At 36.7% G+C, this 22,935-nt stretch overlaps 1 protein-coding gene across 1 annotated transcript in view; it reads left to right on the top strand.

Annotated features, from left to right (window-relative positions):
- MYCBP2 (MYC binding protein 2) overlaps positions 1-22,935 on the top strand; it is a 342,008-nt gene that overhangs the window by 226,083 nt on the left and 92,990 nt on the right. Inside the window, exons 48-52 of the mRNA XM_036754198.1 lie at positions 2,706-2,761; positions 5,234-5,349; positions 15,087-15,184; positions 16,486-16,602; positions 17,349-17,489. Of these exons, the coding sequence (XP_036610093.1) occupies positions 2,706-2,761; positions 5,234-5,349; positions 15,087-15,184; positions 16,486-16,602; positions 17,349-17,489 (528 nt within the window). The remainder of the gene's footprint in view (positions 1-2,705; positions 2,762-5,233; positions 5,350-15,086; positions 15,185-16,485; positions 16,603-17,348; positions 17,490-22,935) is intronic.

Raw genomic sequence — 22,935 nt, 5'->3', positions numbered from 1 at the left:
CTTGAATGACAAAATCTTTGTCTATCCTTTCTAGCACCTTCTATCATTGGTCGCATAGGGAGAATTTGAACACTCCTTGCTCACCATTGCCACTTCTAGACCCTTCCTCTACTATTATCACTCTTAATAGCTTGTTCTTTGCAGTTCAGCCTGTCCAAATTCATCAGTCATTTCAGGTGTTAGTGACTGTAATTTATCAAACTCCAAAATATTTTCTCTGCTTTCTCAATGAGTTCATTGCCTGCTTTATAGTCTCTCTCTCCACTTTGCCTCCTGCCCTCATAGGTGACTTCAATGTACATATTACTATTTCTTCAAATACCCTTGCCCTCAAGTTTCTCAATCCACTGAGCTTGCGTGGCCTTCTCCTCTACCCCACCTCAACTGCCATCACTCACAAGTATTCTACTTCCATGATCAAGAAATCTGAAATTCTTTTATCCAATCACAATCCCCTATAATTCTGTCTTTCCCTATCCCTTACTTCTTCTAAACCTATTTTTCATCCTCACTGTGATTTACAAGACCAAAGTCCTAGACTATGCCAACCATTTGCCTCCTATGCACTTTATCCTACTGAACAGAGCTGTTGACTGGAGCTGCTACAAATTTAAATTACCTAATCCTTATACCTTAATATAGTAATGCAACCTTTTACTTTTCCCTAATTGATTCTGTATTCTACTCTCTGCAAAGTCTCTTCCAAACCTTTTCTCAGTACCTCCCATGATGCCTTTCCCTCCCACCGTCTCAACTGAGGACCAAGAAACATTGCTATTTGCCGTGAGTTTCCTTTTTCCCATTCTCGTTTCACAACCTGTGATGTCATTCCCCACTGTTTCCTAATTCCTCCAGTCTGATAAAGAGGTGGATCTTCTTGCCAAGTCTAACCTCTATGTCTCACATAGTTACCTACCTCACAGGGTTGTTGTGAGGATCATATATGGTAATATAGCACAGTGCCTAACACACAGTAGGTGCTTAGTAAATGTTTCCTCCCTCTCTTCTCTTCAATCCCTTATCTGCTTGCACTTTCCCCAACAGATTGCCTCCACTACTCATTGTCCCTCTCTCTAGTCTTCTATTTCTGCCTATTAGTTCTGCTACTGCTACCTTCAAACTTAACCTGTCTCCCCATCTGAGCATGTCCCCCAACTACTCATTAAATTATAGTAGTTTCCTGTTTACTTTAGAATAGAATAGAAACTCCTCTGTATCTCTTCACAAACTGGCCCTTCCTACCTTTCCAGTTTTATACATTTTTCTCTTCACAGTCAGCCATCCTGGTCCTGTTGCTATTCCTCACACACAAAGCCCATCCTCCATCTCCATGCTTATGCACTGGTTCTCCTTCATGCCTGAAATGTACCATCTCCTCAACTCTGTCTCTTGGAATCACTGGCTTCCTTCGAAACCCAACTCATGTACCACTTTCTATGTGAAGCCTTGTATCCTTTCCCCTGCCCCTGACTGCTAGCGCCCTACCTCCCAAAACTGTCTAGTATTCATTTTGTATATAGTCTATAAATACTTAGAGACTTATACACATGTGCAGTGGTCCCCCCTATTAGAATGAAAGCTCCTTTTAGGCAGGGACTGTTTCACTTTTGCCTTTTTATCCCCAGAACTTCACACGTAGTTAGCACTTAATAAATTCTTGGCAGTTGGCTGACATAATTTTAATCTTCTACAAAAATAAATGTCCTCTACTGAAGTCCTATTCTGATTCATATCGTAGTGGGGAGATGATCCTAGGTCTTCAAATTCTGTGCCATAAGTGTACAAGTTCTGACAGCCCCTACACAGCTGGAAATGCCTCATATATTGACAGATTGTCATCTGAAGACCAGCCTGGCCAAATTCAGAGAGGCTCAACATTACTAGAAAGTTAGAATCCAACTAGTGAATTTTTCAACTATAGTAGCTCATAATGACTGCCTTTTAAGGAATGGAGATATTACTGTCTGTGTTACAGATATTTGGAAGTATTTAAACAAAAGACTAAAATAACAAGGAAGAAAAAAACCCAAGATTATACCACCATTATTAGGAGTACACAATGAAGGCAAAGTGTTTCTTTATGATGGTAGTGTCACATTTGTATAGATTTTCTGAAAAAAAATTCTTTAAGGAATATACAGTTCTCATTGATTATTTGTGACATTTGCCCAGTGACTTAGCCTCAAGTTTTCAAGTTCTTCTCTTTGTTCCATATGAAGTGGTACTATGAAGTAATTCGACAGATTTGTTTGTTTTTTAAACAAAAGTATCAGAACTTTTTGTTTGTTACAAGTTAATACAGCTGAAAAAATTCATCATCCACATAACCCATTCACTTGGAAGTCTGTAGCTACTTATTCCAATGATGTTTCTATCACTCATAGTATTTTTGGAATTTGAAATTTGGAGTTATCCCAGAGCCTGTGACATTGTTTTGAATATCTTTACTGGATAATTTGATTTTCGACCTAAAGAAAGCGCATTCAGGCAAGTCTGACGAATCAAGTGAGTGTTCAAGCTGTCACTTGAGTGACTATTAGAGAATTGACTATAAGATGACTGGTACTGCAGACAAGGAGAAATATTTCATGACAGAAGAGGTAGAAGAATGTTTTCAATGGGAATTATACTGCTCCTTGAAGGATGATAATTATTAAGGGAAATTTGTAATGATTTTAAAAGTCTTTTTCAATATGTTTTTATAGGTTTATGAAAACTATTCTTTTGAAGAGTTGCGTTTTGCTTCACCAACACCTAAAAGGTAAGGCTAGCATGATCAAAAACACTTCCCCACTGTACCAATTAGTTCAATTTCTACTAACAAATTCCTTTTTGAAAATACTAAGATACTGTGCTGGGTGCTCCGGAGGACAAAGGGAAGAGATATAAGAATCCCAACCTCTAGTTGCTTACAATTGAACCTATATGGCATCAACTATGTTAAAAGCAAAAATAGCTAATTTTAAGGCATAGGAAGAAGGGGAGGAGAGCTATAAGTGAGTGCCAAAATGGTGTTTGAGATAATCAGAATACAATATTTAAATGTGTTTTGCTACTGGAGAAGTAACCTAGTAAGGAAAATGGTAAAGAAAAAGAGATTAGTAACATATCCTGCATAAAATTGATGCTTAACATTACCATTACCATAGTTACCATTGATAACTAAGGAAGGAAATGGAAGATGTGGAGCTTGAATTGTCCTAAGGGATAATACGGATGTCATTCTCATTGGAGGGTTATAACATAAAGAAAGAAGGAGGAAGCAACTTTTTTAGTCCCTAGTCTAGAATAAAAATAAAACAGATTAGGGGAATATTGTCCATAAGCGTAGAAGCAATCCACAGAAACATAGATTCAAGATATGCATTCATGAAATTTTCAAACCCTCCGTGGTAGTAAGATACCCTCCTATGTGCATATCATTCCACCTGTAGACATTATGTCCCATCAAAAAAAAAATCTAGCAAAGTTCTGCTTTGTTCATGAGAAAAATAACTTTTTATTTGCATTTTGTTTTAAATGGCCCTAAGTATATTCTAAGTTGTCTAAATTTGTTCCCTCTCAGTTGCAGATATATGTTTTAGTGACTTTAAGTTGTATTCAGCAAGTATTTATTAAGCATATACTATGAACAGACACTGTGCTAGGCTCTGCAGATATATGGATAAAAAGGCACCTATTCTTAAGAAACTTAATTTTTGCTAGGGATAAAACATGTTCAAATTAAATAAGTACAAGAGTATTTGAGCGTGAGAGAAGGCCTTAAGGATGAAATGCAAAAGATCAGGAAGGGCATTGCATAAGAAGTATGGCACCTGAGCTGAGCCTTAAAAAAAACTAGAAATTCTAAGAGGTCAAGATAAGAAGGTAATGCATTCCAGGTTTTGGTTTCAACATATGAATAAGAAAGTGGTGAGAAAGACAATACTGATTTTGGAGAAAAGGTAGTTAAATATGCCTGGAATGTACGGGAAGGAGCATATTATGAAATATGTCTGATAAGGTAAATTTGAACTAGAATATGGAGGCTGTTAAACACTTTGTGGAAGAAGTTTGTGTTTAATTCTAGAGTTAATAGAGATCTGCTCAAGATTTTTGAGCACCGTTGTGTCATGGGTAGTTAAAGGTGCTCTAGGAAAATTATTTTGATATTTGTATGTAAGGTGCATTAGAGAGGAGAGAGTCTGAAGCAGGAAAACCAATTTAGAGGCTATTGTAATATCCTAGGTAAGATATAATGAAAACCTGTGGAGGGTCATGTGAGTGAAGAGAAGGGTATGGATATATAATCAATGAGATTTGGCAATTGATTGAATACTAGCAGTGATGAAAGAGAAAAACTAATGATGACTCTGGTGTGAACCTGCGTGACTGGAACAATGATCATCTTCAACAGAAATAGGGAAGTTTAGAAGAGGAAAAGGCTTAGAGAGAAACAGAATGAGTTCCATTTTGGACATACTGAGTTTAAAATGCCAAGAGAGATTATAGAGAGAAAAGATATGAAGACTCATGATAGAACTTGAGGTACACCTATGGTCAAGGGGCAAGTTACAGATGATGATCCAGTGAGGAAGACAGTATCAGAAAGAGAGGAAAAAGAACTAGGAGACAGCAGTATCAGAGGAGGTGAGGGGAAGTGAAGGAGAAATACATAGGTAGTGAGGATGGTCATCTCTGTCAAAGCCAGTAGAGAGGTCAAGATGGTTAGGGACATGAAAATACCAGAAGATTTAGCAATTAAGAGATCATTAGTAACCTTGAAGAGAATGGATTCATTGACTGGTGGATTTGGAATTCAGAATACAAGGGTTTGAAAAGTGAATGGAATTCAGAAGGTGTATTATAGGGGTTCAAAAGGTTTTCTTATATCTTAAAGTCTTCCCAGTCATAATGGATGGAAGGACCAATTTTTAAGTACATAAAAGCTAAATAGGATATTACACTTCCGGTGGTTGCATAACTAATAGTATGAGGTAGGGAGAATTTACCCATTTGTAGCTAATATACCCCCATTATTCAGTTGAATTATAAGAAGCTGAGAAGAGATTATTTTAGTTGATGTTAAGAAGATGAATTAGAAATAAAAGCTGCACTGGAAGCAGGAAGACTAAATTGAAGGCTAGTCGAATTTATAAACAGCCAAAAGGAGCATTCTAAATATTTGTCAAACTATATATGCAATTTTTAAGGCAGTTAATTAAGTTAAATTGTTTCTCTTGTTTCTTTTCAGACCAAGTGAAAATATGTTGATCAGAGTCAACAACGATGGCACTTACTGTGCAAACTGGACTCCAGGGGCCATTGGACTCTACACTATTCATGTTACTATTGACAGTATTGAAATAGGTATTTAGGCCCCCCCTTTTTTTTCTAAGTAAAGAGGCCATTTCGAGTGTGACATAACAGCTTCAAAGTCAGAGTAAGAGTGTATAATGATTTTATTCATATACAGATTTTGAAAAGATACTGCTTCTGGTATTATGCTGTATATTTAGTGCATAAGCACACATAGCCAATAGTGGAATGAAGAAAACTCTAAGTAGTTTGTTGTTTCAATGTAAATTTAGTTATAATATTTTTATTTATTTCATTAAATATTTCCCAACTACATTTTAAAAAAATTTTTGCATTCATTTTCTAAAAAATTTTGAGTTAAAAATTTTCTCCCTCCCTACAGCACCTCCCCCACCACCTGAGAAGGAAAGCTATATGACACCAATTATACATGCAGAGTACTGCAAAACATTTCCATATTAGCCACGTAGAAAAATAAAACACACACATACACACACACAACCAAGATAAAGTGGAAAAAAGTATGCTTCAATCTGCACTGAGTGCTCATCACTTCTTTCTCTGGAGATGGATAGGATTTTTTATCATGGATCCTCTGGAATTGTCTTGATCAGAATAGCTAAGTTTTTCAAAGTTGATCATCTTTACCATATTGCTGTTACTGTGTACAACATTCTCCTAGTTCTGCTCACTTCCCTTTGTACAAGTTCATATAAGTCTTCCCAAGTTTTTATGAAACCTTTCTGCTCGTTATTTCTTATAGCACAATAGTATTATATCACAGACATATACCACAGCTTGTTCAGTCATTCCTCAATTGCTGAGCATGCCTTCAATTTCTAACTCTTTGCCACCAGAAAAATATCTTCAATAAATTTTTTTTTGTATAAATAGGTCCTTTTCTCTTTTCCTTGGTCTTGTTGCAATATAGACCTAGTAATGATATTGAGTATGAGCCAAAGAGTATGCACAGTTTTATAGCTCTTCGGGCATAGTTCCAAATTGTCCTCAGAATAATTGGACTAGTTCACAACTTTACCAGAAGTGTATTAGTGTCTCAATTTCTCCACATCTCCTCCAGCATTCATTTACTTTTTTATCATGTTAGCCAAGCTGATAGCCAACCTCAGAGTTGTTTTAATTTGCATTTCTCCAATGAGTAGTGATTTAGAGCATTTTTTACATGACTATTAATAGTTTTGATTTCTTCTCTTGAAAACTGCCTGTTTATATCCTTGGACCATTTATCAGTGTGAATTTAAAAGGCAATTTGATGTACCATGTAGAGAACTAATTACAGCTAATGGTAATGTCAGATGCATCAAAAATAACTTTAAAATGATTACTTCTCTGGGTTTAGTGCATTCAAATATCATCAAAAGCAGCTATGTGTCATAAAGGTAGCTAGGTAGTATAATAAATAGATAGAGTGCTATCTATAGAGTGTCAGGGAGACCTGAGTTCAAATCCTGTCTTAAGACACTTGGTTGTATGTCCCTGGGTGACTCTCTTAACTTCTACCTCAGTTTCCTCATCTATGATATGGGGATAACAAAAGTACCTAGCATAATTGTGAGGATATCACTTTTTCAAACCTTAAAGTACTATATGATGTTAATCGTTATTATTAGCTTAAAAGTAATCTTTATTTGCTTTTAGAAAAGGACCACTAGAGATGGGCATATACTTCCATTTGTTATAAACACATTCATCTACATGCATGAATTTCATGTGTGTGTATGTGTATGTATGTATGTACATATACTCATCTCCATACACTCAAGTTGACTCTTTGTCATTGGGCTAGGACCTGTCTTGGCTACAAAAGAAATAAATGCCAGTGCACTTTTGATAAATCACTAAAATGGTTTTCTTTTCATTAATTATTGGTAATGATGTGTTACACATACAGATAAAAGATGATCCCAGGTTGTTATTTAGCATCTAAAAATGTTGGTGAAGATATTGCTGTTTTTGATAGGACTTTTTCCAGTATAATGTAAGATCCCTAATGGCAGGGACTGTTTCATTTTTGTCTGTGTGTTTTCAGGGGTTAGTATGGTGCCTAGCACACTATAGGGACCTAATGAATACTTGTTAACAAGTGCTGTTTTAATCAAATACAGTTAATCAACAGCTTTTCCTTTTCTGTGTCTTATTGCTATAGATTTGTAGAGCAAATGACACAAACCGGGAGACACTGCTGACAGGTTAGAATGAGAAGCCATATCTAATAACATGAAATTTAGTAGGGATAACTGTAAAGCTATACTGATGATTTCTGTGGAGGAAAAAAGTTTGAAGGTTTGAGAGGACTTTAAGCTCAATATTACTTAGGACTTTGACATAGCAGCAAAAAAAAAAAAAAACACAACCAGTTATCCTAGATTTCATTAAATTAAGCATAGCTCCAGAACCAGAAAGGTAATAATTCTTTTATTCACTAACCTGTGACTTTAGTATATATTGCATTCAGTTCTGGGTGCCCCATTTTACTTATTAAAGTATAGCATTTATAACTGGGTATTACCAATGCTTAAAGGCTCTTGGTTTGGCTTTTTTTTTTCTTTCTTACAAAATGTAAGGCTCATTAAACAGGACTGAGGATAAAAGCATATATCTGGAAATGATTATGATATAAACAAAAAAATCAAAACTTAAATTATACACACACATTCAGAGAGAAAGAGGGAGGGAGGGAGGGAGAGAGAGAGAGAAAGAAAGAACGAGAGAGACTGCTCCTCTACCTTCCCTTTTACCTCTGCTGTTTCATCTGGATAAAGTTTGTATATCCATCATCTTGGGCCATTTTCTGTAGTTCTTATCCCACCACATCTCAGGGATAACTTATGAAGTCAGTTCTACCTCCTTACCTTAGGATCTGTAATCCTCCTTGCTTGCTACTTTGTGCATTTATATGTAGACTTCTGAAACCATGGATTTAATCTCTATTTTTTGTGTGTCCTTTGAGCTCCTGGGTATCTACTGCTATTATTTTTATTTTATAACTACTTTATGTGGCATATAGGTTATACCCTTTTGATTAGATTTTCATGATTTCTAGCAGATATTTTCTTGCCAACTGCTGTTAGGAGTACTTTATTATTAACTGGGGACTTGGCATACCTTGGTTCAGAAATTCAAATCCTCTACTCAGATCCCATCTTCTTAAACAGCTGTTCACCTCTCACATATGCATTTCTCTTCTAAAGCTCTTACCTTTGATTGGCTGCTGTGATGAAAATACCACCTCTACTACTATAGTCTTCAGTTTCATGCCCAAGTCTTCATACTCTTTAGCAGTGCTTTAGAGATACTTCATATAGTTTCATTTTTGTCCAGAAATGGATAGCAATCATCCTGTTTGGCAAGACTTGGGATATTCTTCAATATGTCTTGGATATGTCTCAGTAAGACAACAGATCTCCTTACTGTTGTTACCAGGTAGCAAAGCCTCTGTACCCTTCAGCTAGGAATCACCAGCCATCCTAATTCATATCTTCTTCCTCCTGTTCTTATTTGTCTCACCTGATAGTACCTATAGATTCACATCCTCATTCTTGAAGGATAAGTAGCTTCTTCTTTTTTCAAGGCTCATCTAGATCCCCTTTTTTCGGAAAAAAAACTTGCTATTTTTTGCTTAGTGCCAAGTGTTCAGTGCCCCTTCTTCCCTTTCTCCACTATGTCACATTTTCCACCCTCTTACTTTCAAACATAATTCAGTATTTCCCTCAATAGATGGAAGTTGCAAAGAGCAAGATTGACATAGTAAGAAATTTCCTAACAGGTGGAGATATCCAAATATGGAAGGAGCTACCACAGGAGGTAATGGGTTTCTCATCATTGCATAATGTTCAAACACAGGCTGGGTAATCCTTTGTTGGAAATATTTTAGAAGAGATTCTTGTTTAGTTTATGATTTGGTTTAAGTGACTTTTGATCCTTCTGTCTCTTAGATTCTATCATTCTGTGAAATTTCATGTTCCACCCTTGGGTTAAGAAAAAAATTATTTTAACAAGTATAGGATACAAAGAGGGTAATAATGAAAATTATCATGGAGCTATATGAAATGCAAATTCAGTCTGCATGAGTCAGTAATGTGGCACAGCGGCTAAAAAAAATAATGACATACTAGTCAACAACGAAAAGAATGATGTGAAAGGAATCATTGCCGTTCACCATGAGCTCCTTCTCTACTTTCCGTTTTATAACTCCTTAAAATCATCTCCAGTTCTCTCTTCCTTCACTTCAGTGTCCAGTGAAGTGGTAGGCATTTTCTCTTTGCTGAGACTATCCCCTCTACTTAATACCCTTGATCTCCCTCTCTCCTATATTCTTTAACAAATTGCCCCCGCAATCATCTTCATTCTCTGTAATATTCAAACTCTCCCATTCTACAAGCTAATTTTGTTTCCTGCAGACAGGACCAAATCTCTCTCATGCTTAAAAAATAAAAGTGCTCATTCCTTCAAGTTGTCAGCCTATACGCTGCCCCAGCCCCAGGCCGTCCCAGAACTCACCCATGTACTTGGGTGGCAGGAATAGCCACCACCACTGAGAATGACCTTCCCTCCTGCATTCACCATCTTGCCAGGCAGCTATGTTATTCACAAGACATAGAGGAGATGGGAGTTAACAATTCTGTTCCTTTGTGTGAGATGGAGGACCACCAGGTTTTTCTGTGCTTGCCATCCTTCTTCAGATCCTCCAGCACTTACCATTTTCCTTGCCTCTATGCTTTGCTTTCTCTTGACCCTGTGATCCTGTCCAACCTAAGGACCTTCAGTGCTGTCATCTGCCTTGCAGCTCAAGCTTCTTTTATGTGTTTACTTTCCCCGTTAGGATGTGAGCTCCTCGAGTTTGGAAGTTGTCTTGATTTTTCTATTTGTATCCCCAATGCTTATCACAGGCTTGGCAGTAGTAGAGCATTTCATAACTGCTCTTTAATTCATTCATCTCTCTTCTCTTTCACAGTCAAACTCTTATAAACAACTTATCTATGCATTACCTCCACTTCCTCTCATCTTTTCTCACCCACTTCTCAGATTCGTACAGTGTGCACTCCAGTTTCATCACTAAACTGAAATGGCTCCTTCCATTGTTACCAGTCATCTCTTTATTGCTAAACCTATTGGCCTTTTCTCAGTGCTCATCTTTCTTGATTGCTTTGCAATATTTGACATCATTGACCACTGTCTCACTCCTAGATACTGTTGCCGCTCTGAATTTTTGTACTCTATCTTGATTCCCCTACCCACATGACTGTCAGTCTTCCTTTATTGGATCATCATCCATGTGTCTCCCTCTAATTGTGGATATACTCCATGGTTCTGTCTAGGGCCCTCTTCTCATTTCCTTTCATACCATCCTTTTGCTGACTTCATCAGCTCCCCTAGATTCAATTAACATTTCTACAGATGACTCCCAAATATAGAAATCCAGTTCTAATCTCTTATCTGAACTCTAATCACACATCAACTGCCTATTGGACATTTTGAACTAGATGTTCTGTAGGCATCTCAAACTAAATAAGAACAAAATTCATTATTCTTCCCATGAAACTCATCCTTCCTTCATTACTTATTATTCCTGTAGAGGGTACCACAATCCTTCTAGTTACCCTGGTTCATGATCTTGAAGTCATCTTTGACTCCTCACTGTCCTTCAAGCTCCATAGCCAATTAGTTGTTTTATCTTCTGCATTCTAACTTTGCAACCTCTCTCGAATATGTCATCTTCACTCAAACCATATGACCACCCTCATTTATCACTTTTCACCCGGACCATTGAAATGTCCTCCTAATTGGTCTCCCTTCTTTAAGTCTCTCCCCTCTCTAATCCATGCTCCACACCACTACCAAAAGAACATGACTAAAACACAATATGACTTAGTTACAACCTTGCTCAATAAACTCAGGGGATCTCCGCATTATCTCTGGGATAAAATACAAACTCTTCTGTTAGTCAATGGAAGGCCTTCATATTCTAGCTTCAGCCTACCTTTCTAGGCTTACCACACATCACTCCTCTACATGCACTCCACAATCTGGCCAAACTGCCCTTCTTGCTTTTCTTTACACACTTCCAGTGGAGAGACATTCCATCCCTTACCTCCGTGCCTTGCATAGTCTATACTCTATGCCTGGAATGCATTCCCTCCTCACCTTTGCCTCTTAAAACTACTTAATAAAAGTCAATTCAGATGTCAGCTCCTGTATGAGTCTTTTTGTGATCCTCACCTTTCCAGTTGGTAGTGTCTCCCCACCAAAATTACCTCGTATTTACTTTGTATCTACTTTGTTTCTGTATGTGTACATCTTGTTTTCCTGATAGAATGTAAACTAGGGTGTAGGGTCTGTTTCATTTTTCTTTGTATCCACAACACATAACACTGCCTCACACATAGTAGACACTTACTAAATACATGTTGACTGACTGACTGATAATGTCCAGAGCAAGGGAGGAGATAGTTAATTCATATACTTCCCTGATCAGATCTTACCTTGAATACTATATTCTGGGTGCCACATTTGATAAAAGATATCAACAAACTCCAGCATATCCAGATCCCACTGAATGTTTTCAGATGCAACATTGCCACTTGTCAGTGATGTTGTCAAAGAAACTCTTGGGTAGAGGCTAGACAATATTGCCTCCTGTGCCCATTCCAATTTTTTTATTCTGTGATTCTATGAAATAAGTTTTTAATTCAATATTTTACTATTGTCATTTTATTTTACATTGTAGTAATAGTTTTTCAATGAGTAACATTTTCAAAGCACCACTGATGTCATTTTCTATCTCTTTTTTTAAATCATTATTTATTTATTAATATTTTTAGTTTTCAGCATTAATTTTCACGACAGTTTGAATTACAAATTTTCTCCCCATTTCTACCCTCCCCCCCCACTCCAAGATGGCACATATTCTGATTGCCCCATTCCCTAATCAGCCCTCCCTTCTGTCACCCCACTCCCCCCCCCATCTCCTTTTCCCTTACTTTCTTGTAGGGCAAGATAGATTTCTATGCCCCATTGCCTGTATATCTTATTTCCTAGTTGCATACAAAAACTGTTTTTTAACATCTTCTTTTAAAACTTTGAGTTCCAAATTCTCTCCCCTCTTCCCTCCCCACCCACCCTCCCTAAGAAGGCAAGCAATTCAACATAGGCCACATGTGTAGCATTGTGCAAAACCCTTCCACAATACTCATGTTGTGAAAGACTAACTATACTTTGCTCCTTCCTGTCCTATCCCCCTTTATTCAATTTTCTCCCTTGACCCTGTCCCTTTTCAAAAGTGTTTGTTTTTGATTACCTCCTCCCCCTATCTGCCCTCCCTTCTATTGTCCCCCCTTTTTTATCTGCTTCCTCCTTATTTCCTGTGGGGTAAGATACCCATTTGAGTGTGTATGTAATTCCCTCCTCAGGTCAAATCCAATGAGAGAAAGATTCACTCATTCCCCCTCACCTGCCCCCTCTTCCCTCCCAACAGAACTGCTATTTCTTGCCACTTTTATGTGAGATAATTTACCCCATTCTATCTCTCCCTTTCTCCATCTCTCAATATATTCCTCTCTCATCCCTTAATTTGATTTTATTTTTTTAGATATCATCCCTTCATATTCAACTTACTTTGTGCCCTCTGTCTATACATGTGTGTGTGTGTGTGCGTGTGTGTGTGTATGCATATTCCCTTCAGCTACCCTAATACTGAGGTCTCATGAATCATACACATCATCTTTCCATGTAGGAATGTAAACAAAACAGTTCAATTTTAGTAAGTCCCTTATGATTTCTCTTTCTTGTTTACCTTTTCATGCTTCTCTTGATTCTTGTGTTTGAAAGTCAGATTTTCTATTCAGCTCTGGTCTTTCCACTGAGAAAGCTTGAAAGTCCTCTATTTTATTGAAAATCCATATTTTGCCTTGGAGCATGATACTCAGTTTTGCTGGGTAGGTGATTCTTGCTTTTAATCCTAGCTCCATTGACCTCCAGAATATCATATTCCAAGCCCCTTTGATCCCTTAATGTAGAAGCTGCTAGATCTCGTGTTATTCTGATTGTGTTTCCACAATACTCAAATTATTTCTTTCTGGCTGCTTGAAGTATTTTTTCCTTTGATCTGGGAGCTCTGGAATTTGGCAACAATATTCCTAGGAGTTGTCTTTTGGGGATCTTTTTGAGGAGGTGATCTGTGGATTCTTTCAATTTCTATTTTACCCTCTGGCTCTGGAATATCAGGGCAGTTTTCCTTGATAATTTCTTGAAAGATGATGTCTAGACTCTTTTTTTGATCATGGCTTTCATGTAGTCCCATAATTTTTAAATTATCTCTCTTGGATCTATTTTCCAGGTCAGTGGTTTTTCCAATGAGATATTTCACATTGTCTTCTGCTTTTTCATTCCTTTGGTTCTGTTTTATAATATCTTGATTTCTCATCAAGTCACTAGCTTCCACTTGCTCCAATCTAATTTTTCAGGTAGTATTTTCCTCAGTGGTCTTTTGGACCTCCTTTTCCATTTGGATAATTCTGCCTTTCAAGGCATTCTTCTCCTTGTTGGCTTTTTGGAGCTCTTTTGCCATTTCAGTTAGTCTATTTTTTAAGGCGTTATTTTCTTCAGTATTTTTTTGGGTCTCCTTTAGGAAGTCATTGACTTGTTTTTCATGGTTTTTTTGCATCATTCTCATTTCTCTTCCCAATTTTTCCTCTACTTCTCTAACTTGCTTTTCCAAATCCTTTTTGAGCTCTTCCATGGCCTGAGACCAGTTCATGTTTTTCTTGGAGGCTTTTGATGTAGGCTCTTTGACTTTGTTGACTTCTGGCTGTATGTTTTGGTCTTCTTTGTCACCAAGAAAGATTCCAAAATCGGAGTCTGAATCTGAGTCCGTTTTTGCTGCCTGGCCATGTTCCCAGCGAACTACTTGACCCTTGAGTTTTTCATCGGGGTATGACTGCTTGTAGAGTAGAGAGTACTTTGTTCCAAGCCTGAGGAGATGTGCTGTTGTTTTCAGAGCTATTTCTATACAGCCAGCTCTGCCACACCAGCGCTCCTCCTTCCACAAGAACCTCCAACCTGGGCTGGACTCAGATCTTCAGCAGACTCTGCACTCCTGCTCTGATCTGCCACTTAATTCCTCCCACCAGGTGGGCCTGGGGCTGGAAGCAACTGCAGCTGTAGTTCTGTAGCTGCACCACCTCCGCTGCCCCCGGGTGGTGGCCTAACCTGGAACTCCTTTCACTCCCCACAGCTTTTCCCACTAACCTTCTCTGTTGTCTTTGGTGTTTGTGCGTTGAGAAGTCTGGTAACTGCCACAGCTCACTGATTCAGGGTGCTAGGGTCTGTTCAGCCCCACTCCTGGTCTGGTTGTTCCAGGGGCCACCCATGCTGGGCTCTGCTCCACTCCCAGCTCTGTGCGCGATAGACCTTACCCAGTGACCATCCAGGCTGTTCAGGGCTGGAGCTCTGCTTCCCTCTGCTATTTCCTGGGTTCTGCAGTTCTAGAATTTGTTCGGAGCTGTTTTTTATTGGTGTTTGGAGGGTCCTGGGGGAGAGCCTTAGGCAAGTCCCTGCTTTCCAGCTGCCATCTTGGCTTCACCCCTCATTTTCTATCTCTTTATCATTCTCTTGCTCAATCTGATGCAGAAACACAGCATAAATATCAATCATCATGTATAAACATGTAATCTTTGTTCATTGTACATCATTATCTATCAAATATTCAAAATCATTTTAACACATTTTTCTTTAATAATTTTTGTTGTTGTTCTTTCTTTTTGTTAAAGATGCTGGCTTAGAAGTGAAAGTGAAAGATCCACCAAAAGGAATGATCCCACCTGGAACTCAGTTGATCAAACCAAAGGCTGAACCTCAGCCAAATAAGGTTAGAATAGAGTTAAATAAGAATCAGAATGACTTCATAGCATTTATAAGAAAAAATGCTCCTTTTAAAGTAATAGCTATTGGACATAAATTACAAATACCTAGCCTTTAGTGACTCTGTCCTAATTTACAGATATTATGACATTTTCTTATTATTTATTATAATTCAGCAAACATTTCTTAAACCTCTATTCTTTCCAGAGTACTTTGCTGGCTCTTGGCAGAGATTGAAGGTTTGATACCAAGTAATCTATGTCCACATAGAGCTTACAATCTAAAAGGGAGATAAAATGGATGAATACCAATTAACTATAATATGAAATTATGTATAAGTACCTTAGGAAGGTACATGGCAAAGTGTCCTGTGAAGTACAAGGGAGAAGGTCATCACAGATATAAGCTGAGTTTTATAGAATCGGTTATAACCTATTCAAGTTTGTTGGCTGTATGAAGGGGGAGTCAGAATACCTTCTGGGTCTATGGAGCATTGTGATAAAGGCAAGAAATACACTGGGGTGTATCAATGACAGACTAGTCCAGTTTACCTGGAAGGTAAAGAGAATGGTGTGAATCAGTGTGACTATAAAAGGAAAGTAGTGCCAGAATTTGGAGGGCTTCAATGGAGTTCAAGCCAAGCAGTTTTTACCTGTACAAGTAGGCAGTTAGGAACCATGGAGATCTCTGAGCAAAGGAGCAATACTACCAAATTTTGTCAAGTGCTAAGCTTTCCAGCACAGTCTAAAGTAGTTTCTATTCTGTTTCTCTATTTCTAATTTGAAATTCAAGTAATATCCAATAGAATGTTGTACCTTCATTTTTGTATCATTATATATAAAACTGACAGATTTCAAGAAGCATGTTTTCAAGAAAAAGTTTGAGTTTCTTAATATCTCTGTGTTGGATATAGAAAAACTAGTATCCATTTGCTTATATTTAAGGAGCATATCAGTTGTGGTCTAGCCTCTATTAACATAAAGAGGTAAGCTATAAATTTTTCTTCATTTATTAGGTGTATTTAAAGCTGCAAATAAAATAATAAATTATAACAAGCTTTGTGTGAATTATTTTCTAATCATATTAGTGTAGTGGAATATATTCTGATATTTTCAAAATTTACTTTTTTATGATTTCAAAATAAACCAGAAACCAGGTGTGGATTATAATGAGAAACCAGCAACAAACATTTTTTGATATATTTTCTCAAAAAATGGAGCATTTTAAACATCTATAGAGTTTGTTTCTTCTTACTTGCAACAGCTCTGTTATAAGTTCTTCCTCCCTTACTATCTTTGCTTCTCTTAGGTTCGAAAATTTGTGGCCAAGGACAGTGCAGGGCTCCGTATCCGTAGCCACCCTTCCCTTCAGAGTGAACAGATAGGCATAGTAAAAGTCAATGGAACCATCACTTTTATTGACGAGGTAATTTATAAGGAAATTTTTGGATGTGAATTTGAATTTCAACTTTAATTGCTCATAATTTCTATGAAAAAATAAGTTTTCCGATTTTTTTCTATTTGAGTAATAGAACTAAAGCTATTGTAAATAAAAATTTAGGGACTTTGGGAGGTTAATATTTGTTTATCCAGTCTCACAAATGTAAATTTTCTTTATCATGAAAATATGAGACTATAATTTAAACAGGTAATGGTTACTTTGACAGTTTACTTATATGTAGATGAAATAATTGGCATAAATTTAAAATATGAAATCATTAGAAAGGTGTGCCATTTTTCTTCAGTCTTTGAAATGTTGCATTTCTTCCAAGTCATGTTTTCTATTTCATTCCAAGGTGTGTATTCTTTTGCTGTAATGCCATATGGTATCTTTTAGCAAAACAATGAGATGCTTGCTGATGAACACCTTTGGGGAAAAACCTAATTCCTCATTCTAACATGATCTATCTTCTTGATGATGTTACTAGCTGGTAGAAATTTTTTTCATAACTCCATTGTATCAGTTATCATCATGCTTGGACATCCTTTGCTGCTTCCTCCCCAACCCCACCATGGCCATGGATTCTTATGGTCTTTCCTTCTTTCATTAGCTAGTTGCTTAATTTCCATTCCTATCATTGTCTGCCTGCTTTCCAGTCTTTTTTAAGTCCTTGCTACTGTCATTGCAGTTACAGGAGGGCATGGCTCGTTTTTGTTGCTTGTTTCCCGTAGATCCACAATGATGATGGTGTATGGCTGAGACTGAATGATGAGACAATAAAGAAGTATGTACCTAACATGAATGGTTACACTGAAGCCTGGTGCCTCTCTTTTAACCAGCATCTTGGCAAGAGCCTTCTGGTCCCTGTTGACGTAAGTAAAAGGTGCCTTTAAGAAATGTTAGAGGTACACACTGTCCTCATTACAGGGCTTTCTTTAATTAAGGCTACAATTTTACAGTTCTGAGGTAAATCACAACTTAATTTGATAACTAATAACTTTATAGATGCTTGAATTCTTGAGAGCTTCTCCCTAATGATGGTGGAGTGTAGGAAGATTAAGGTCCTTTAAATTTCATATCACTTATCTGTAGGGAAAAGGAAAAAGGAGAAAGCAGAACCATTAAATCTGTAATAGGAGGTGAAAAAACTGATTAAATTTTTCTTTTTCCTTTTTCATTCATACTATTATTTGAACTGAACCTCAAACTAAAATTTCCAAAAGCAAATTATTTATACTTCCTAGAGAAGTTTTCCCACTAAATTGCACTTTTTTTTTTGTGTTGGTAGTTTGTAATTCATCTTTGTGTTTTGTGTAAATTTGCATCATTGTCTTACAATGAATTACCTTTGATGAGGTGCTTGCGCTTGGACCCTAAATTCTAACAGCCCCTGCTTGGGTGCCTGTGCCTGAACCCCAATTCCAAAACATCCAGTTCTCATAAACACATACAGTTCTCAAAACATTCTCTCTTACACATCTTGTTCCCAAAACATATTCCATCCCAGGCTGTCTCTCTCTAGCCAAAGGGTAGCCTGCCCCAACTTATCTCTGCTTCTTCCTCAGTAAGCAACTATGTGCAACTATAGATTGAATTCCGGATGCTGATAATTGACTGTACACTGAGTCATAACCATATTTACTATTCACTGCCCTTTCTAACATGTATCCCAGATGTAGTATTTTGTCTAACAAGACACTAGATGAGAAACTATTCCCATTTAGCCCCGACCTATAGTGAACTCAGTGACATTTCACAGTAAAGACCACACCCCTCCCCAACCCCGCTGTGGGCTATTTCTTAGAGAATTCTGGGTAATACACCTGCCCAATAGATACTAAATGTACATGTTCCTTTAAGAACTAACCACTCCTTGAACACGCCCTAAACCACTCCCTAATCCCACCCCCAAACACGTAACTGACATGTCTCCCCCCCCTTTACTCCCCTATTAGCTTCTATAAAAATTCCCCCTGCACCTCTGTATGGTTGCAGTTTCCCTAAGAACTCTTGCCCGCTGAAAAAGCGTAATAAATCTTTGCCTCCTTGACTGAAAGAATGCTTGTGTCGGCGAATTCATTCCAGGCAGCCTTGCCGTGGGAACTTTGGTTTGGGATCCCTGCATCCTTGGGTTTCTTCTCCCTCTCTACATTTGTTTCTCCCTCTACACCTTGATGCTCTAGAAAGTAAAGACACAAGACTGGCTTTAGTTTTAGGCAGTGATACATTTTATTTTAGCTAAATCCTAGATCCTTGGAATAATTTAAATAGCCTTTGGTAAAATCATCTTCCCTGGATACCACACTTGTGGCCTGTGGATAAATTCAGTGAAAATCATTTCAGTTCAGTGAAAAACTGAGGAGCATTAATATAATTACTATTCATGTATGAAACTAGCACAAACTTCTCTTAATTTATACATTAACATATAGTTTGAGAAAGTGAATCTATGCTAAACTAAGCGATTTTAAGTGGGAATTCAGATAAACTTCAGATTAATCCTTTTTTCTGCCATTTGTGTAATGTTCATAACAACATATAGAACTAAAATATGTTACAAGTTTTTAAGTTTGCTTACTGAGTTATGGAATTTCTAATGAGTTTTGTATGGACTATGCTAAAAAATATTATATTAGAAGTTAGTGGTAAAATTCTTAATATTAATCTAATTTAAAAAATTTTAAAAAATATGAATCTAATTAGAATTCATGTGCAAAATGTAATTAAGAAATAGGAAAATTTACTCTAGTAATAATCATATCTTCCTATCACTCTCCAACATATACCCACACTATAAAATTGAAAAAGAAAGGAAAAATATTTAGGAACTGTGGAAATAGAGGGCACATTGATTGTGGGTAATGCCAGGTTATAGTGGTGAAAATTTGATTTCAAAGTTTGAAACCTGCTTCCTGGTGGAAGATGCACAGGATATTAAAATTTGGATATGTAATTATAAAAAACCTATTGTAGGTATTTTTTTTAAATGTTAGCCAGTTTTGCCTTTTTTTTTATTATCCTTAGAACTTTGGATAAGATGATCATTGCTGATTTATTGGAAAAATTCTAATGACAATTAGAATCTAAATGACAGGGTTTTGAAGATTCATAGTAAAATAAACATTGGTTTTCATAGTAAATAGACATTATTTCCTTGGTGCCTCTAAATTAAGGACAAAATTTACAAAATCTCTTTTAAAAAAACTGCATTTGCTAATGTAGACAGTAATTTGAAAATTACAAAAATAGGACAGTAGGGGACTGGCCTAGGAGGCAAGATGGCCTGGGTACAAGGCTTGCCACTGACCATAGGCATTCCACTTAACCTCTCAGTGCTGTGGCATTTCTGGATTATCATTTACACAGGAAGAGCCCTTGCATATTAAGTACAAGAAGCTTCCATGGTGGGCAGTTCGCCTTGTGACACTAAAGAAGTACAAAATTTTCTATAAAATTTATCACTTTTGAAATGAGAAATTTTGAATTTAGCCAGAAGAAAATAAGCAAGAATATAATTAGCTTGGTTAAACCACCATAAAAAGCATCATATATTGCATTCCAAAACCAAACACCCCATAAATAATTTTTAGATTAGCTGATTTGTAAATATTTGTGCTTACTATTTCTTCCTCCCTTTCTGTGGATAATTGAGAATTTACAGTATTTGGGTTCTTTTTCCTTGATGCTGTCATTAAAGTCTTTTTTGAATATAATAGAATCCCTTTTTAAAGGGCACCAAAGTAATCATACCTTGCTAATCAAGTTTCAACGAATTATATTAAAATAAAAAATCTGATCGTGTGTTTTCCTAAATTCTTGACAGTGAATCTATCCAATGATAGTAATGTGGCAGAAGGGGTAGTGGTTTAGGATCCTGCAGACAAACCTAAATTCTAATCCTTTATTTGTAGAATTAACTGGTCACTAAATTTATCTCAGGCCTTTTTTCCTCATCTGTTAAATAATACTAGCTCTCATTTGTATAATGCTTTGAGGTTTGCAAAATATTTTACATGTGTTACTTTATTTGCTCCTCATAACAAACCCTTCAAGTTATACACTCTTATTGTCTCTATTTTGCAGAAGGGTTAACTGTGGCTAATGAGGTTAAGTGATTTACCAGGATCACACAGCAAGTAAATGTCAGAAGCAGGAGTTGAACTTCGGTTCTCCTGACTCTAACTCTAGTATTCCGTCTGTTATGGCACGTAATTGCTTGGATTAAATAGTCGCTAAAGTACCATCCAGTCCTGAAATTTCATGATTACATATTTTGGTTCAGTGTTTGTCCTTTCTGTTTTAACTGTGTGTATGCCAGGTTTCCATTGTATGTAAAATAGGGGATGAAGAATGGGCAGATTAACAGCTCTGAGTGTGGTCAGAACTGAGGAAGGGTTAAAAATGATCCTGTGCAAGAAGTACATAGCAATAAAGGGCAGGGACCCACCCAGATGCAGAGTGGAGGAGTTTTGGACAGGAATTAAGTCAGGAGTTGAGTAGCATGGAGAGAAGAGTGCACCTTACCTATTAGACAAAAGCCAAGTGTCCTATGTTTGATATTTCAGTTAATTCTACCTATAATGAAATTCCTTTATTTTACATATATACATACACTTATTTCTGTGTATTCTTTCTCCCATTCTCCCACTTTGCTAATTTCACAGTGCTTGCCACATAGTAAGTGCTTAACAAATACTTTTTGACTGATTTAATCTGTGCCGTTTTAATAGATTGTTAATAGATATTTTAGCAGTAAGCTTACATTTAAGAAAAAAATTAAAGAAAAGTTGCAATTCAGTAAAAATTTTCTTTTTCAAATTTAAACTACACATACACATACACATAATTATCAGTGCTATATTTTTAGAATGAAATAAACATGCCTTCTCATCCTTACTAGATTGTTAACTCCTTTTGCTGTTGGGAGGAATATGTATTACTTACCTTTATGCCTTTCATAGCACCCAGCACAGTGCCTTACACATAGCTAGAACTAAATATATGTATTGAATTAACAATTTAATTTTTCTCTTTTAATTGCAGAATTGACTCTATCGAATTCATTCAATGAGAAATTTAGAGTTAATATTTTTAAAGTACAAAACCAAACTGGCAAATTCTATCACACACTTAATTATCACTATTTAAAAATATTTGAGTATCCACACTCAACATAATCTATTTCTTCCCCGAACTGAGAGGACAAAAATGATGCCCACAGACATGCACATGTGTGCACACATGGAAAAAATTATCAGATTCAACAGTTTAATGTATTAGTGACTAAAAATAAATATTTGCAGACTTGTTGGTTGCTTGACTGCTGTGAGATATTAAATTCAGCATATATCTGGTATGTGCAAAGCACTATGCTAAGTAGTAGTTTCATGTGGATTAGCCGAGGTAGACATTGTTTGCAAAGATTGGTTTTTCAACCGGATATAGGCTTATGGAAGGTGATATGTGGGTAGTTAGCTATTTCACGTATTTTAGGCAGCTTAAAGAAGAGAGTAGATTGTATACAGAGCATATATCAGAGCACCATCTGTTTGCCTAACTAGGCCTCAGTGGCTGGGTTATAGATTTATTGGGAAATCAGTATAATAATGTTAGGGGAAGTAAAAATGTCTTTAAAAGTCTACAAGTGAGCGGTAGAATGCCTTGAAACCTATTTTCAGAACTTTGACTTCTTTCTCACAAATGAATTCATTAAACAGTGTGTATACATGTTTGTGTTTTGGAGATTAAGGTATATGGTGGAAGATAACAACATTTCACCATTGTATATTACAGTTTTCAAATCACTTTCACATTCAACTTATATCTCACCGTGTCCTTAGGAGGTAGGGCAAGAATGAATAATCCCTTAATTGTCCAAAATCACATAGCTAGGGAAAGGCAAGTTCAAAACAAGACCCTGGGGTTTCTCTTTTTAATTTGTTTTCTTTCTGGTGAACCATACTTCTCTTCAGTGTAGGAAACAAGAAAATTTATCAATAGAATTGTATTATTGTACATTCTAGTAATTCCTACATTATCCTAATTCCTACAGCAACAACTTGGATTTTTTATTATCCTCTTGTGTATTTGGAGTAAATGGTTTCCTAGCACTTTGGACCTGCATAAAAGGCACTATGTTTTTGGTACTCTAAGAAATGTAGGAGTTAAGTCAGACAACTAGCATTTATTAAGACCCACTACGTGCCAGGCACTGTACTTTACAATGAGGAAAAGTTTGTGTTCCCCTTGTACTTTGCTATATAAGGGACTCTCTCCCCAAAGTGATTATGACAGGTCCAATAATTACAATGAAAAAGT

Source organism: Trichosurus vulpecula, chromosome 4 (genome assembly GCF_011100635.1).
Source record: "Trichosurus vulpecula isolate mTriVul1 chromosome 4, mTriVul1.pri, whole genome shotgun sequence".
Lineage (NCBI taxonomy): Eukaryota > Metazoa > Chordata > Mammalia > Diprotodontia > Phalangeridae > Trichosurus > Trichosurus vulpecula.
Note: the sequence above shows the minus strand (reverse complement) of the source record. Positions and strands in the feature narration are given on the sequence as shown.